We start from the raw sequence: 19,172 nt of genomic DNA, 5'->3' as shown, positions 1-19,172 counted from the left end.
CACCCACATACACTTTAAGTATAAATCATCAGATTTATAAAGTTTACTTCGAGTATATACTGTTAAATATCAAAATATCAATTTATAATCATTTTCCATAAAATGTGTATTACATTACGAATTTCAACAAATCAAAATTATTTGATATTAGAAGGACATTCTCCGTATTCAGAATGCAATTCGATATGTCTGATGTGCTCTAATGTCCCACAAAAAATACTGTCCAAACGTTCATACCCCATCCCTTAACTAGGCAAAACAGTAAATTTTATGGGGCATTCGGTATTCCAGATGAAATTCACACTTCCCCTGTTTAAGCCTCAAGTTTTCTACATAGGGGATATGGATTTCAAATAGAATAGATACCTGCAATCCGGTCAAAATTATTGGAATACGTTAACATGGGTACTTTAAATATCCCCCCGATCAATGTTGGTAGCTGTTTTTTTTGTTTTTTGTATGTACCCCTAGAGACATTCAACATTGATTCGGGTGGCAGGGGAGGTGCGTTTGTAGTAAACGGTTCAGACTTCACACCAAAGAAAGCGAAATTTTAGTATGTCAATTATACGGAAAAATAGGTTTAAACAAGTACTGCCTTTAAAAAGACAACGCCATAGATGAAGATCATTTATTCAGTGTGTGGAATAATTAACCATTAACCGGGTGAGAAATATCGGTATCAAGTGTTTTCATGTTGAAAGCAGAATTGAAAAATGTGTGCTAAACAGGTCTAAATAATAACAAAAGGCTCAATTGAAATCACAAGGTTTAAAAAAACAGTCCTACTTTTACACACAAGTGTTCCAAATACTTTTGACCGGGATTGTGGGTAAGTTTGATTTGAAATATTCACTCAAGTTTTGGAAGATATAGCTTCTAGAAAAAGTCATATATAGGGGGAGTATAGGCTTCAAAATAATTAACCTTAGCCAATTCCATTTGAAAAACATACTCCCTTTGTGGAAGATGTTTCTTAAATCTTCCACATGTGATATCATGGTAGATTTTAAAGGGAATAGCACATACTCTGAGTTTATTCTGACTGAGTTGTGCCTGGTCTCAAAATAGTGGTAATGTTCTAATATATATCATCTTGTGTAAGTCCACATTTACGTCTGAAAACCTGTGCATGCTCACGAATCCAAAGGTTGGAAGCTGTAACAATAAGTAAGGAGTAGATTAAATTACTATTAGTGCAAAATATCCAATAGGCATAAGTCGCTATAGTTGTCTACCCCACCCAGGCCAGATAATTACAAAAAATATTTGGTTAACTGCAGATCATCGTCAACTGTAGCTCGAAGAGTGTCCCAATTAAAGCTGTGCAGATAGCACAAACTATACATTTTAAATCCTTGTGATTAGACAAGTAATTTGGTACTATATATATATGTTTCAACAAGATCAAAGGATTTTCAATTTTTTACCTTCAATTCTTTCTTGACCTTTAGCGGTCAAATCCAAAATTTTCCAAGATTAGTGCAAAACATCCACCAGGCCAAAAGTCCGTAAGCCCACGCTTGATAAGGACCACGCAGACCATCCCCGAGCCCATGAACACATGACAAACTGCGTGAGATCCCAAGGCTCATTGTATGTGCATTGATTAGAAAATCCCATAGGAAAACAGCCGAAAACGGCACGTGCTCCCCCCCATCAGACCCCCCTGTGATGACCCACGCTACGTCGCTGTCAGTGGCGTAGCGTCACGTGCCCCCAATCGATTGCAAAATTTAGAAAATCCCATAGGAAAATTACGGAAAACGGCTTGTGCCCCCCTCCAATCATGGTCGCCCCCCCATATGATGGCCCACGCTACACCACTATTATTAGTCATAACCATGATAACTCAATAACTGTTAATATACACATGGAATTACAAGTGTGTCAAGTGCCTTCCTTCCACCCATTTCCTGTAAGATCAATGTGTTTTTGTGAAGAAACAATCCTAATATAGGCTATATTTAAATAAATTTACCCAAACTGGCAAAATATAAGTCTGGGATATGAGCTGAATTGAAGGATCGACTCGCTGTATATTATTAAGCCCAAGATTCTTGACGAGTACCCACAGACTGACAGGAGCACTTACCCCATTTATAGCCCATTAACACTGGACAACCTGCGTGAAGTGCTTGTCGATCTATCTCGCCATTTTTCAAATAGTTGTACCAAATAACTGCACTGCCCTGTTGTGGTATAAAGGGTGAGACACAGACCATGAGCAGAAATAATGGTAGTGTTGCTCAGGTCTGGCGAGATGTGCAATAAGTTGAGATCGAGAACCCGCAGCTCATTGAACCAGACCAGAACAACACTGCCGATGCATCCATATGACTTTACTTTAAAAATGACACTTTAAAAGTCATAATGTACCATCTTATAATATGAATTTGGTTAATTTTTTTCAAACCTGATTTTTTGGCATATTTGTAATGTTTACACATGTCACAACTTGCACCTAAATGGAATCAGCCAAATTTTTTGTGTTTATAGGTAAACAGAGCAAAGTTCGACACAAAGTCATAATTCAAGAAATTATGACTTTATGTCCGCCCATAGAAATGCGTGTTAAACGGCCAAAATAACAAGCAGTGTTTCTTTCACGTTACCTCGTTATTTCAGCTCAAAATGGACAGAAACCATTCCTGATCATTATAACTAGTATTATTTCAGCATTTTGTGTATATAATGACAAATTAAAAAATTGAAGGAAATCGTACATTAAGTCGTGGTGAAAATTAGGCGAGTTGCAAGTTAAGTGCTGTTCGTCGAGCGTATATATGTACGGTCGTGAACGCAGAAGTGATAAACAATCACGTTGATTGGCTGAACAATTATAGACATGACAACAACACAGTTGACTCATTGAGGGGGTGGAAATAAGTTCCAGTGGCGTAGCGTCAAAAGGGGAACGGGGGCACGTGCCCCCATCGATTGCAAAATTTAGAAAATCCCATAGGAAGATTGCAAAAAAAACCCGGCTTGTGCCCCCTAATCAGACCCGGAGCCCCCCCCGTCCCCATTATGATTGGTGCCCCCACCCCAATCGGATGACCCACGCTACGCCACTGATAAGTTCGGCTCTTTTACGTGATCTATCTGCTTATTAAAAACATTTCATGCCATTTTCATACCGTCTGTTGCTGATATTCTATTCTCCACCGCCGACAGGTTTTACCAAAATCGCTTGCTAACCTTTCACCTAATCTCCATGACCCTAAACAAAGTTTTGGTAAAAATTACTTGACCTTTGACCTGTTAATAACCCTTTGACCCCTTTAATTAACAAATACAAATAACAAACACATAGAGGGCCTACATTATTATTGCGAAGCCCCTAAATGAAATGGAACATACCTTAACTGGCGGCACTCTTATTCCCGCGTTGATAAAGACTGTCGCACCCCCTGCTTCTACATCCGACAGCTAGAAAAAATGATTGAGTTGTCAGTCACAGTTAGGAATTAGGAAAGTCCCCCCCCCCCCCTAGCTCAAAATACCGGGACAAAATTGATCAAAATTGACATTTAGGCCTACTATTTTACCTGATTTAGGACCATCTTAACATTAAAGTGGCAAATTCATGCGTGCTTCGCGCGCACTGTTCCAGTAAAGTTGTAATAACACAGAGTTAGCGGAACGATTTTACTAGTTTGTCCCTTATTCCTTACTTTCATGATGATTTTTTTTTTGAAAACGTCCTTGCCATTTGTTAGTCTTTTTTCTGATGTTCTAATACCATTATACAAATGTCTACCTTTTGCAAATTTGCAAACAAGATTTAAGATAAATAGCGCCATCGTTGTTCAACTTTATTTAAAATTACCCGGTTTTACATGCCGACAAACAACCGTGAGCCCCTTTCCACCTTTGGTAGAACGTATAAAATGCACACGTTACCATTTGCTTTATTATGCCCCCGTCACACTTCCCTGCCGCTAGGCGCTGCGGCAAGTGGCATGACGTATCATCCAATGACAAACCTTGATTGTGTCCGTTAGTCTGCAATGCGAGTGCGCCACGCCGCTCAGCGGCAAGCTGCATGGTAGTATGAAACCAGCATTACGCATACGCATCCAATAAAATACGACAACTTAAAAAGTAATAAAGCTCTCACATAATATAAAACTGTAGCAATTCTTTTTCCCATTCCTTCATGTCCTTCACTAACACCTTCCTGAAATAAGTAAAAAAGGAAACAAAATTGGTTCAAAGGCACAGCATACAGAGAATGGATTATTCCATTAGAAATTCACATGGAAACATAGCTAAACATGACTTTTAGATCTTCCATTTTTTAAATGGCCAACTTCATTTGAAAGTCATAGCATGCAGAGAATGGGCTTTTCCAGTTGAAATCCATGCACTTTTTATGGGAGACATGCCCTTAATCTTTCACACAGGGAGTGTGAATTTCAAATTAGGTAACTATAAAGAGGCGACTCCATTTGAAATCTACGCTCCCCTCTAAGGGATATTTAGGTCATGGAAGAGCAGATCAAAACATAAGCTAACATACATGGCAATGTTTAAAAACGAACCGTATAATCGTCAAAGTGAGGGTGATAGTGACCTCCCAGTCCATAATTAGCTACCTGAAAATAAAATCAAAGTAAAATCTACATGAACAAAATAAGATGGTCTGAAAATGATTGTGTGGCTACTCCTGTTGTGAGACCACTTTAAAGACAGCAAAAGAATTAATGTTTCAGTTATTTTACCCCTGTATATGTAAACCAAGACATAATTATATGTCATAATTAGAACCAACAGCTCAGATGAAATCAGTCAAGAAACAAAGACATTGTGATCCAAATTCCGAAGAAAGATGCAAATTCAAAAGATTGCTACCTTGGATGCTTTATTAGAGTCACGCGGTTTTTCACAATTCTTTTGTTCTTTCAGGACGATGCACCCATTCATATAATAAATACTGTACATCGACACAGAAATTTACATCAGAGTCCCGTGGCTCAATGGTTTCGGCGTTCGACTCCGGATCCGGGGATCCAAGTTCGAAATCCGATGACCAACTGATTTTTTCAATATTTTATTAAACAATAATTGTATTGTCATTAATCAAGGATAACCATACTGCAGTTACTGTCCGTTTTCCTATACACAATATACACAGTGCTCTTTCCCATTGACGCGTGACCTTTACAAATAGCCCTACGTTAACAGTATGGGGATATGACTAGTTAACGTCGCTGTGTGAAAAATAACCGGCCAATATTAAAAGTACTCTTCTAAAGTTCTAGAAAATATAGTTTTTAACATGTCCTAAATTTTAGCTAATTTAGATGTTTGGAAATATTCGTACTTTGGTGTTTTAGTTAATGTTATAGGTAATAGTACATTGCCTAGTTAACGTCGCTGTGTGAAAAATAACCGGCCAATATTAAAAGTACTCTTCTAAAATTCTAGACAATATAGTTTTGTAACATGTCCTAAATTTTTAGCTAATTTAGGTGTTTGGAGAGGGTCGTACTTTTGTGTTTTAGGAAGGACATGTAAACGACAGATAACACCAAAAATATGAAGAAATTATTTCCAAACCGTGTTAAGTCAAAAATCATTATGTTGCTCATTTTCAAGAATGCTGGTTTACAAAAGCACGCCATTGTCTGATTTCGTGAACAAAGCCACACATAACATTGTTTCCTTTCGTTTCCTTTATAATCGGTTACCCAACTGAAGCTATGAATACCAGCTTTATTGCGATATCGCACATGAAAACAGTCACTTGTGCACAACCAGAGAAGATCCGATTTAATCAGTTGAGCTGTTTCAATGAGTGTTATCTTGGTTTAATAGCTTTTAATGGGGTTAAGTCCTGCAAAGGTCGAGATGAATTCTACTGTAGACATGACTGCATCATGCACAGTTTTAATCATGCTATTGTGATATTATTTTTTTATCAAAGCAAGATGTTTGATTCTCAGGTTTATTATTTATTATATTAAGGGCCTATTTAAAAAAAACACCTATATTATTATCAATTGTTATACCGTTCCGGTTGGTTTATTGCATACACTCTATAGGTGTGAAAAATTGTTAAACTAATATGGAAGGCCAGCAGGGACAAAAAACGTATCCAAAAAGAGACAACCAAATATGGAAGGCCATTAAAGTCATACGTAAAGACAAATTAGCAAAGCGGCAAAAATACCCAAAGGCCTATTGAAAGGAGGGACTGTCCCCACCACAGACACACGGAACAACTTGGCACAGCCTATAGGAATGTGCAACAAGATTTTCCACAGGGCTGCAAAGAACCACAAGCCGCGAAATTTGGATATCCAACAAGCTTAAGCTATTTAATTAACCCTCGATAGAGAGCAGGGCTTGAAGAATGAGGAAAATTAAAAACCACAAATCGCGAAAGACCGCCAACACCGCCGCTCAAAAGCGATGTCAAACTAGATTGCCCGCAGGGCTACAAAAACCACAAACCGCGAAATGTGGATATCCAACCAGTTTAAAAGTCAAATTAGCCACCGATAGAGGCCAGGGCCTGATAAATTAGAGTAATTAAAACCACAAACCCCGAAAGAACGTCAAAAACCGCCGCTCACTAGGGATAGCCAACTAGATTGTTCCGCAGGGCTACAAAGAACCACAAACCGCGAAATTTGGATATCCAACAAATTAAAACCACAAACTGCGAAAGATCACCAACAACCGCCGCTCAATAGAGACATCCAGCTAGATTGCCCCGCAGGGCTTCAAAAGCCACACACCGCGAAGTATAGTTATCCAACAAGCTTAAACTATTAACCCCCCCCCCCCCGATAGAGGGTAGGGCATGAAGAATGACTAAATAACTATCAACCGCGAAATTTGGATATCCAACTAGATTGCCCCGCAGGGCTACAAAGAACCACACACCGCGAAGTATAGTTATCCAACAAGCTTAAACTATAAATTAACCCCCCGATAGAGGGTAGGGCATGAAGAATGAGGGAAATCACAAACCGCGAAAGACCGCCAACAACTGCCGCTTAATAGGAAATCCAACTAAATTGCCCCGCAAGGCTACAAAGAACCATCAACCGCGAAATTTGGATATTCAACTAGATTGCCCCGCAGTACTACAAAAAACCACAATCATTAAAACATAATTATCTTGCTAAGTCGTAGCACTTAGACGCTTCCGTAGTATAAGCCTTGCTACATAATTATACGCGTATTTCTCAGTAAATCGGACTGACTCTGTGTCTCGCTAGCATCGTCAACATTAGGTATGTGTTGTTCATATTTACATTTTCTTAGTTGCCTTTGAATAATTAAAGTATATTAAAATGTATATTGATCATATGTGACGTGTCATGTCAAAAGGAGACACTTTTGGGCAGGATCGTAAATGGAGAAATAGCAAAAAATCTGCCTGGGGCGATTTTTTTTCACAATTTGGGTTTGTTGCGAATTTGTGATGTTATTAATGTTTAAAATATTGTCTGATAGTTTCAGACCAGAATATACCTGGCATCTTGTATTGTTTGAGACATTTTTCAAGGTAATTCCTACTCTCAACATTGTCAATAATATTTTTAAAGGCCGATATCTCAATTTCATAATACCATAACTTACGAACTCAATTATCTTCGCTTAGGAATATCCAATTTCATTGGGGAAAACGGCGTTGTGGAGCAAAATATCTCTATATTTAAGATATGTAAAAACCTCAAAATTAATAACCTGCCCAAAAGTGTCTGATTTGGTATCAAAATAAAGCCCATAAAATATAAAATCAATATCTAAAACAATTGAAGAACTAACTATTTTAGAAATAAAAATACAATGAAAACAACGTACTCGATTTACCCCCTTCCGACGCTACATCGCGCGTCATTTATCACAAGTAGAAAATTGGGCGCTTTCCTGATGACGTCATTGTGGTTACGCGTTTTGTGTTGCGTTGACATTTTTGCCGGGATAATTTGACAACAGCGATCGCGATCTAAATATCAGATGCAATAATCATGGTAATACAACCACTTATAATTATTTAAAGGTCAAGTAAAAACAAAATTCCAGTTGATTGTCCACATGTTATCAAAAAGAGGAAGTGGAGGGCCTTTTTATTTATCATTTATTAGTTATTTTTACAATGCAAATGGATCATTTAGGCCTATGTATTATTCCCGGACATTATTACTAGTTGTGTAATTTGTAGAGGAGGATGATAGGATCGAGGCTCTTGTTATTTGATGGTTCTCTGAGAGGATGATTAAAACACAGCCTCTAAATTGAAATGCTTATTGGACAGAAGCAAATCTAAACTATTGACAATATTATTAACTTTTGAAACATTTAAAAAAAGAAGTTTTCCCTTATAATAAAGAAAATAGCATTAAACATTTCAGACTCCCTCAATTTATTCCCCTTAGTATAGGCCTACCATGTGTTATACGGGAGATTTGCCAATATTTTGAGCCGTTGGCACTGGGGCAGTAGCTGAGCGGCAGATGAAGAAGTTGGTTCAGAAGAACATGACATGCAAGCTGTTCTTGAAATAAATTACGATGAGCGCGTATAAACATACATAGGCCTTCAAAAAGCCTATATGCTACAAACATCAAATGGGAAATATTATAGACTTACACTTATTTTAATCCATGGATGGTTAGGACCGGGGTAGGCCTAGGCTATGCGAAATTGATGTCAGTCATTTCTAAAAAGGAAATATCCAGCCAGGCGCGCTGTATTTTACAAGATTTACCCAATCAACATAAACTTTGTAACTGTAGGCCTACCTTTGATAAAACGCTCGGACACTTTGCAATTTCAAGTATCAGTGGGAGTTGAGATTGGATTAGGCCTATAAGCATTTCCATAACGTAAACTAAAGGCTGACAGTAAATATGTTCATATGATTGTTTGGAGTGGCCTTTAATTATGTTCCTCTCGTGGTTCTTTATCTTCAAATTTGTTTCTCATATTTCATAGGCTTTTAAAAATAAATAAAAATAAATTTCGGCTTTTATATAATAACGCATTTTCCCAGATCTCGGAGGGTTCAAAGCGCTGTAATTTCGCTGCCATGGTATTATCACAATCAGATCGCATCATCTAGGCTGGATGCTGCCGAACCTGTCGCACTTGGATTGTAACATCCACCAATATCTTTTCAGCTCCCCAAATTTCATTGGGTGAAGGAAGTTTTTGATAACCAAACAACTAATCACCGATTTTTGAGAAGCAGGAGGAAACTGGAGATCCCGAAGAAAACCTGCGGGATCGAGATAAACCAAGTTCACATGTGTCTTTGGGCCGCGCGCCAGGTGCTTGAAGTTGAACCCAGGACCTCAGTAGTGGTGCAAGGCGAGGAAACAACTGCGCCAACTCGCTCTCCCGAGCCTGACTTTTGTTTTGAACCTGGTCCCATAAGTGTGTCTCTACACGGAGCGACCGTTTGGAAACAAGCAACACACTTTAATCACTCGCAATTCAGCTTCCAAACTTCGGAGTCAGGATCGGCTTGCGTTTTAGGCCTGGCGGTTAAGGCCGTATAAAATTAATGTTTTGGTTCTCGTCCTCTCCTCCTCAATTTCTGGGATTTGTCAGATTTTTTTTTTTAGATTTTTCAATTATTTTAGACTTTGGAATGATTTATGAATTTTTTTCATACATAGGCCTATAAATAAGTTTATTAGAGAACAAGGACCACTTCCAGGTCTTTTTGTGGTAGGGCCTACTCTAGGGGGTTTATCCCTCAGAATCTCACACAAAAAAAGTGCGTCATCGTTTCCTCGAGCACTGTTGGAAAAGACCGAAAACTGCAGACCATGCTGATTTTACACTGAAAAAAAACACCTCCCTCCCTCATCAATTCATGAAAATCCTCTGGACGAGAACCAAAATATTAATTTTATACGGCCTAACCTAGGCCGCACGCCCGGGAGGTAGGCTAATTAGGCCTAAAGAAATTATTACCTTCTGAACCTTCTGAAGTTGTAGTCAGCAGGGCGAAAACCGCAAATCGCTAACTATTTGGTGACCTGCAAGCTAGAGGTTTTTCTTGAATATGTCTAAAGATGGGGCTGATATAGTGGTTTGAGTGAGGGAATTCCATGCCCTTCCAGTTCTTGGGAAAAATGAGTTTTTATAGACGTCCTTCTTGATGAATGGAATTTCAACATGTAGGTGGTGGTTTCTTCTCAAACCCGCAGCAGAAGAAGTTTGAATATAGGCTTCTTTGTTGATTCCTACCAACTCATTTTGGATTTTGTAAAACATAGCTAAACGATTTCTCTCCCTTCTGACAGCTAGAGTGTCCCATCCGAGATCTTCCAGCATTTGAGTGACACTACTTTCTCTTTGGTAATCCCCTGTGCAAAATCTTGCAGCTTTTCTCTGCACACTTTCAATCTTCTTTATGAGTCCCGCCCTGTATGGGTCCCATGCACCCGCAGCATACTCTAAGACTGGACGCACTAACGTTAGATATGCAGTAGACTTCACTTCCCCTGGACAAAACCACAAGTTTCTCCTCAGGAAACCCAGAGTCCGGTTTGCTTTGTTAACTGTGTTTGTAACATGTTCTCCCCAGTTCAGCTTGTTATCCAGCTGCACCCCTAAGTAAGGATTTGAGTTTGGCTGCTGTAAAACTTGCCCGCAGAAAATATAGTCTCTGTGTGGAGGGTTTCTCTTCAAGGAAATTTCCATGACCGTGCATTTGGAAGGGTTAAAGCTCATCTTCCAGGTCTCCTGCCATGTTTCAAGAGATTTTAGATCAGCTTGTAGAGAGTCCATGTCCCTTTCATTTGACACTGTAGAGTACACCAGGCAGTCGTCTGCGAAGAGTCTTACTTGGTTGCTCAACATGTCCGGGAGGTCGTTTATATAGGTTAAAAACAACAACGGCCCCAACACCGTCCCCTGTGGTACTCCAGAAAGGACCTCTTTGGGTGATGAAAAATTGCCCTCACATGCAACTCTCTGGGTCCTATTTGATAGGAAACTTCTGATCCATTGATGAAGGTTGTTTCTAATCCCGTAATGATGAAGCTTATTCAGAAGGCGTTCATGAGGAACCTTATCAAAGGCTTTGGAGAAGTCTAGAACTGCCAGTGCACTGAATCCCCTTGTTCCAAAGCTCTTGCAATATCATCAACAGTTAAAATGAGTTGAGTTTCAGTGGAGCGCTTAGATCTGAAGCCATGTTGTGAATCAACCAAAATATTATGCTGCTCCAAGTGATCCATAACATGTGAATGTATAATGTGCTCCAGAATCTTGCAGCTGACGCTTGTTAACGAAACGGGTCTATAATTTTCAGGCACGGCTTTGTCCCCTTTTTAAAGATGCCACAAATGTTTGCCTCCCTCCATTGATGGGGAGAGTCCCTTGATCAACAGAAGCTTGGAACAAGTCTGTAAATATCGGCGCAAGTTTCTCAGCAAACATTTTGAGAAACCATGGAGGTATCTCATCAGGTCCTGCTGCTTTATTCGGAGACAGTTCTTGGAGTTGCTTTAAAACCCCCTTTTCATGAATAATTAAATCTGGAATGTCTTGAATACTGCTACTGCCAAGTGTAGGAATCGCTTCCTTGTCTTCCCTTGTAAAGACACTAGCAAATTGTGCGTTCAATGCCTCTGCTTTTTCCTTCCCATCGCTAATGATATTATTGTTAACTTTGAGATCTGCGACACCGCTTTCACTTTTACCCAGTCTTTTCATGTATGACCAAAACTGCTTGGTGTTCTCTTTCATTGCAGTGGTAAGATTATTTGCAACAAACTCACGCTCGGATTCATTGAGAGATTTCTTAAGTTCTTTCTGGCAAGACAAAAATTTTTTCCAGTCATCACTACTTTGCGACTTTTTCGCCTTGTTAAAAGCCCTCTGCTTCCTGCGTCTGAGTCTGTGGTGTGATCTCTTAAACCATGGCAAACTGTTTGGTTTAGCAGCTGTCTTTTGAGGAATATGCTTATTCATGACTGTCTTTATTTCACTTTCAAGATTGTCCCACTTTTCTTGCACAGAGACATTTCCCATGCTAAAATACTTGTCCTTGAAGGTACTCAACTCCTCATTAATCAAATCTTCATTTGCCTTCCGCCTGACGAAGTACTTCCGTCTTGGTTGTCTCTTCCATTTTGCTCTCAAATCTATGTCGGTGATTAGTCGCATGTCATGGGCTAACCCAAAACATCATTGCCTTCTCTTTCCTATCTTCACCAGATATTTCAGAGGAAATATAAGTAAAGAGTTGCTATATCAGAATGCCTCAGTCAAAACAAATGATACTCGCCGAGCAGCTAGCACTGACAGCTTTGACTTTGTCAAAATGAAGGCCTAGGCCTAACTTACTTATGTTTCCCCGTTGTTGGCCAATTTTGTAGGCCTAGCTAGAATTTATATATAGGCCTATCATAGAAGTCATTGTAGCTTTGTAATTTATATTATAATATCCTTTTAATGTACTTGTTAGGCCTAAAAGGCACATAAAAGTTCATTGCTGTAAACACGTTCATGCGTTGGTTTAGGACCAAGTCTGGACTATGCAGTGTTGCCATGCAGCGGAGAGGATAACCACTTTGACGTCACAGGGGTTGCCACGTGTCTCTGCACATATGAATTGGGCGGAACGACGCGACATTGGGCGCTTTGTCTTTATTTGCTGATTTGGGGTAAAATAAAGGAAAATTGCGTTTATCATTTTAGAAATGGATTCTATATGTTATTAGCTTTATTTTGATACCAAATATGTTTTTCTTTCAATGGTCCCTTTAACATTACAGTCACGCGGTAGCTGTGACCAGCGAGTTTTAAAAATAAACGGCTGATAAAGGTTTGTTATATTATTTACTGTAGTAAATCAAGGATAACATAATTTCAAACATCTATTTTTCGTTTTATTCGTTTTATGGAGTACTTCGTAACCCGATGACTTTCCAAGCTTGGAGCTGCTTGGCTACATTCATAAAAAGAAAGGAAGTCCACCAAAAAACTTTTTGAAACTTGGTCCCACTTTTGAATATCAACAGCAAATCGGTGTTTTTAAAATAGCATCATTGTCATTAACACGCCTATTTGTTATTCGTTTAATTCAGTCGATCATTCAATTGATCATGAACTTAATATTATAAAACAAAACATAATTATATAGGATTGTGGCCAAGAACATCATAATAACCTTTCTGATCTTTCCAGAATGCTAACAACTTAAGGGGGTAGTACACCCCTCAATAGTTTGCATTTTTCTCAAAAACTAATAACACCCTGGTAACAAAGGTTTTGTATATTATAGGGGCAAGGAATCCAATTACTACACTGGAATTTCAGTGACCCAAGACAAGCGGTTCGATACTTGTGATAGAAAATGAGGTACCGCTAGGATGTACCTCATTTCCTATCATATTTACTGAACCGCTTGTCTTGATTCACTGAAATTTCAGTGTAGTAATTGGATTCCTTGCCCCAATAATATATATAACTTTTGTTACCAGTGTGTTATTAAATTTGGCGAAAAATGCAAAATTAGTCGCAAATTTACCACAGGGGTGTAGTACCCCCTTAATTTCGCATCGGCACATTAAAGATACATAACACTTTGTGTTTCAAGTTGATAATATTATGACAAAGTTTAAATCCGTATCTTTTACAAATGGGACCAAGTTTCAAAAAGTGAGCCGAGGTGGGGGCTTTTTAAACTTGCTGCTTTCTTTACGTTGTCAACGGTTTTTTTCGTGGATTGATTGGTGCACAAAGCGCTAGCAACAAGTGTTCTCAAACAAGAGAACTAGTGCCATGCTTTCTATTTATTAGAACATTAAAACCTTTTGCTTTTGTTCCTTCCTTGGATTTTCGATCACCGTTTCATAAATAATACATTACTGCATTTAGGGAATTCTTAATTAACATTACACTTTCCTTCAATGGCAAACACCCGACCCCCTGTGTAAACACGTCCACACGTCAATTTGAAACAACGCAGATATCCAATTTTTAGGTTTTACCCTGATGTGAGAATTATCACGAATTCTAAGGTTTGGTTTTAGGTTAAGGGTTAGAGTTTAGGGTTAGGTTTAGGGATATAAAATTTCGTGATGCTGCAAGGTTAGACCAATAATAGTTGACTCTTCATACTCCTCGGGTTTCATTATTTGGCATACTGAAATGTTCTTAAGAGAATACTTAACATGAATTTAGTATGAATCGCTATTCGTCATTCTGTCAAACTCAATGATTATTATGTATCATCCAATAAACAAACATACTAGGGCCCAGAGCCCTCATTGCTCTGTTGCTGGGGACCAATTCTTAAGTTTGCATGACCCGTTCTGGGTCGGGCGGGGTGGGATTTGGGGCGGCCAAGATTGACTGAATTTTGACGTCATCATTGGTTTTACACGTAAACACGAAAATGTCTCAAATAATTTCAAAAGTGTATGCATGAAGCACTATTTTATCAGTCTAAATCCGTTAAGGTTCGACAATGAACCTCATTGTAAGTACTGCATGATGCAGTCATGTCTACAGTAGAATTCATCTCGACCTTTGCAGGACTTAAACCCCATTAAAAGCTATTAAACCAAGATAACACTCATTGAAGCAGCTCAACTGAATAAATCAGATCTTCTCTGGTTGTGCACAAGTGTCTGTTTTCAATGTGCGACATCGCAATAAAGCTGGTATTATAGCTTCAGTTGGTTAACCGATTATAAAGGAAACGAAAGGAAACAATGGTATGTGTAGTTTTGTTCACGAAATGAGACAAAGACCTGCTTTTTGTTAACCAGCATTCTTCAAAATGAGCAACATAATGATTGTTGACTTAACATGGTTTGGAAATAATTTCTTCATATTTTTGGTGTTATCTGTCGTTTACATATCCTTCCTAAAACACAAAAGTGCGACCCTCTCCAAACATCTAAATTAGCTAAAAATTTAGGACATGTTACAAAACTATATTTTCTAGAACCTATTTAGAATAGTTAAAATGTAGCTTGTACCGTTTTTTTGTGGCATCCTTCAGAAGTGAGCGGTCCGATACCAATATTTTCGGTCAAATCTCCATTCAATTAACACGGGGAGTTGGCTAGCTATGCCTTGCCCTCACTCATATTTTACAAAAGTGCGACTGTTTCTGAACATCTAACCTAGCTGTAATTTTAGGTCATGTTAGAGAAATATATTTGCTAGAAGTTTGGAGAATAGCTAAAATATTGGCTGGTTATTTTTCACACAGTGATGTTAACTAGGCAAGTGCCCATTCTTACAACGTACATCATTTTTAGAGGTCACGCGTCAATGGTGAGAGCACTGTGTATTGTGTATAGGAAAACGGACAGTAACTGCAGTATGGTTTTTTGAATGTTTTGTATGTCCTTGAATAACGCACGATATGTTTATGATATATACTAAAAATTTCTCCCATTGTGTATCAATGTTTGTGTGGTCTAGCGGAAAGGTCTTCGCCTCCCACGCATAGGGTCATGAGATCGATTCCAACTCCCGGCTTTAATAAAAAAAAATTCTTCACATTCATTTTGAATCCAAAAATATTTATTTTCATGTGAAAATGTATACACTGCACTGAGAAATATATTTTGTGCACCTCGGCACGGGGCGTCCAACGTCCAGGCAGTGTTGCCGTCATATTGTCTGTTTTGTTTACGCTATTGGCTGTTGCCACATGAATAATATCGACCACCGTCGTCTGGGGTCGGGGGTGCCCGATGGAGCGCCCCTGGATGTCGAGAAAGTTTTTCCCAAATAACCCATGCTAACAGTATCTGTGGCGGGGGTGTGTGAGGCCGGGTGTGTGTGAGGGGGGGCGGTGGTGGTTGGTGTTTGTATGCATATACAATCATAATGGTTAGGGTAGTACCTGCAGAGCCAATAAGCAAACATAAGCCAATAAGCAAACATACAATCATAATGGTTAGGGTAGTACCTGCAGAGGCTCTGATGCGTTATACCCTGTCTTTAAGTTTGAGCAGTCCTCTACTCGTGGAAGGATTTTGCCCAATTCATCAGCTTTATCGAATACTTCCAATAACCAGGCAATGTTGCTTACTCGGATCTCATTATTCACCGTAGATTCACCGTCGGTTGTCCCAATCATTGATCGTTCCATCTGCAAAATAATAGTTTAATGATGTGTATTCATACGTAGCGGTAAACGTAAATAGAATCATGTAAGCCTATATATGGTGACCATTTGATACCCCTCCTACCAGGCGGCGGATGACATGATCGCGCCGGCAACTCGTGAAACCGCCCGGCCGTATGGCATTTTCCATATACTCGTTAGTTTTGTGGGGTTCATTATCGAACCCCAACGGTTTTAGCTTGTATTTATATTATTTATCAACATAGGCCTATTTGTTTGTGATATTTCAAGCGTTTTAAAATTTCAAAATAATCCCATTCAATTACACGGTTGACGATGAAAATTTACTGAATTTAGGGACTGCACGTCATACACCACCTGCCTCCTACCGCTGATCAGTGACGTAGCCAAGTTTTCGGAACAATGTACTGACGGCTCAAACTTGTGAATGTACCTACAAAAACATTTCAGTCCGAGTCCGACCGATATAGTCCGTCTAAGACAATGACTAGGGGGGTTCAGCAACCGCAATGGCTACGCCACTGCTCTTGAACAACCAGTGCAGCGAAGGGCTTGCAGGATTGTCCTGGGCGGGCAGGAGTTTTTGATCTTGTTCTGATGCAATGAATTCAAAATGTACGAAATTGATTCTCTCTTTGAAACCCGGCTTTAAAAGGATTGAATGATTTATTGATTGATTGAATAAAATCGATCAATCAATTCCATAGACGAGAATCTGCCAATAACGACCGGATGATTTTGGTTTAACGAGATCATCCTTTGCAGCTGAGTGAAATCCAGATCGTGGTGGATTATATCAATTGCGCATGTGGTTCTTGTCCTTTTCTGTATGTGGTGTATGAGGATATTTTTGAAATAAGGAAATGCTCTGAGCATGTTTTAATGAGATTAATTGAATAAGACAAAACACACAAACGTATTGGCTTGCTAATATTGTGCTAATCATTTACATTATGCTGGAGAATGTTCTCATTTTCTCACAAAGATGCATAAATCGGACAATATTTGACACTATATAGGTAAGTTTGAAGACAATCCATATCCTCAACCAATAGGATTAGCTCCTTTAAAATATAGAAAACAAAAACTTACAAGTGGACGAGCCCTCTCTTTTATCAGGTTTATCTCGTGATCAGTTAGCATATCATGATAGTACACGACCGGTGGCTCTGAAGCTAAGACCTCTTCTTTAGCCGGACGTATCCGAAGCCCTGGTCGGTTGTGATGGTTGTAGCGACAAACCAGTAATCGTGGATTCTTAGGCTTCTATTAAGATAAATTTATACGGGAAATTGTGTCTATTGTCGTCATGGCTGTGAATTATTTAAGAAGCATTGTAACTATGTTGACGTTTTGATTTGAGACTTTCTTATGGAGGTTTGTAAATAAAGTTATAAACACGTTTTGACATTCAGAAAACATTTTTGAAAACGTGATGCAAAACCATTACAACAAAATGTTATTCAACCGTTGACAAAATATTTGCAAAATGTTTGCCCAAAATATTTTCCAATATAACGTCATATAACCGACGTTACTAAACCGTGTTGAATAAACGTTTTTTAAGGGTTTGCTGTGTAAGTCTTCTACTTTATTACCAAAATGTAAATGTTCTGCCGGTTTACATTTTGGTGGAGCATGGAATTTTTTTATGTTGTACTTTTCCATGATCCGTGCGTTGCATTTACACTATCTGACCATGCGCAGTGAGTTCAATAGGTCAACATAATAAAAATTATTGGAAGGCAGGTAGCTCAATCGAAAAACGTATTCGATTGTTTTCGACATCCGTCTCCGCGGCATAGGGCGAAATATCGAGCTTCAAGTTATTAGAGAGATTGCGATTTCCAAACGTAGCATCGAACGTATGTGCAATCTATTCAAAATCCCGTCACAGTATACAATGGTATAGTGGTTTTGAATAAATTCCACGTACGTTCGATACTTACGTTTAGAAAATCGTAATCTCTCTAATATCTGGTATTGCACTTACACTAACAGAGTCGTCTCCGCGGCATAGAGCGAAGTTTCGATCTTCAAGTTAATATCCATGATATCTGGTACTACACATACACTTAAAACAGACTCGTCTCCGCGGCATAGAGCGTAGTACATCGAGCTTTAAGTTAATATCTGGCACAACACTAACACTTAAACAGAGACTCGCCTTCGCGGAATAGAGCGAAGTATCGAGCTTCATATCTGGTACTACACTTACACTTAAAACAGACTCGTCGCCGCGGCATAGAGCAAAGTATCGAGTTTCTGTGGTGATATTTTCCAGGTCAATAGTACTTGCAACTCGTTCAGTTAATGTCCTATGAAGATTTGGAGCTGGTGTTTCATTCTTTGAATCTGTAAACATGGTAATTCATAATTGACTGATTGTGTGATTGATTAATTGGTTGATTGATTGAACGATTGTTTGATTGATGACGAAGCTCTAAAACTATTTAGATTGAATAGAGACGTTGAGATTCTATACTTCGTCGTATTATACGCCCGTCTAACTACATGTAATATACAAAATCACTCTCCTGTGACGGAACAAAGTCACTAATTCAGTTATTTAGCCAGTATTGCAGATTTTGTTCGTACGAAATCAACGCGTGGACATTACAGAAAATACGTCCATTTTAAACAATATATCAAAGATAATCAACGATAATGGAACATACAAAGGAAAGTCTATAAACTAGTCCCTAATAACATGATTAATTGTGTTTGTAAGAACTCATTATAAATAAGCAAGAGTGGGGTGTCTAAACTTGACTTTATTCATACGTTGTGGTACATACGTGCAGATTGTGTGAGATCTCCCATACAACAAAGAGATTGCGATTTACATCTTTTTTATCACAAACTTGCCCAGCTAACGACCACAAAACGTCGAAATGGGCAATTTAGTACTGCGTCACGCAACGTTCCTCACCGGGCGAAAAAGGTATCATTTATTATATTTATGATAGGCCTTTTGTTGGTCCTAAACTACTGAAATGTTTGTTTCTTGCAACTAAAATTTATTTGAAGGGACCTTTTTAGTCAATTCCAAAATTAAAATGAATTGAATATATCT

The 19,172-nt window shown here is 38.7% G+C and overlaps 2 protein-coding genes across 4 annotated transcripts in view; both read right to left on the bottom strand.

The window, feature by feature from the left end:
* Positions 1-428: 428 nt before the first annotated feature.
* The window catches only part of LOC140155400 (prolyl 4-hydroxylase subunit alpha-2-like), an 82,440-nt gene continuing 63,696 nt past the window's right edge, over positions 429-19,172 (bottom strand). For all 3 annotated transcript variants that reach the window (XM_072178244.1, XM_072178243.1, XM_072178245.1), the window contains exons 6-13: positions 18,315-18,451; positions 17,189-17,362; positions 15,917-16,099; positions 4,548-4,601; positions 4,124-4,183; positions 3,364-3,432; positions 2,096-2,192; positions 429-1,158 (exon numbers count right to left, since the gene is read on the bottom strand). In XM_072178244.1, coding sequence (XP_072034345.1) covers positions 1,082-1,158; positions 2,096-2,192; positions 3,364-3,432; positions 4,124-4,183; positions 4,548-4,601; positions 15,917-16,099; positions 17,189-17,362; positions 18,315-18,451 — 851 coding nt within the window. In that variant the 3' untranslated portion in view covers positions 429-1,081. The remainder of the gene's footprint in view (positions 1,159-2,095; positions 2,193-3,363; positions 3,433-4,123; positions 4,184-4,547; positions 4,602-15,916; positions 16,100-17,188; positions 17,363-18,314; positions 18,452-19,172) is intronic.
* Positions 9,937-12,147, bottom strand: LOC140154089 (uncharacterized). The gene is made up of 2 exons (XM_072176698.1): positions 11,333-12,147; positions 9,937-11,107 (listed from the first exon to the last, which is right to left on the bottom strand). Exons 1-2 carry the CDS (start codon positions 12,145-12,147, stop codon positions 10,018-10,020), a joined length of 1,905 nt encoding a protein of 634 aa, XP_072032799.1. The 3' UTR covers positions 9,937-10,017.

Source organism: Amphiura filiformis, chromosome 6 (assembly GCF_039555335.1).
Source record: "Amphiura filiformis chromosome 6, Afil_fr2py, whole genome shotgun sequence".
Classification (NCBI taxonomy): Eukaryota; Metazoa; Echinodermata; class Ophiuroidea; order Amphilepidida; family Amphiuridae; genus Amphiura; species Amphiura filiformis.
This window is presented reverse-complemented; position numbering and strand designations above follow the sequence as displayed.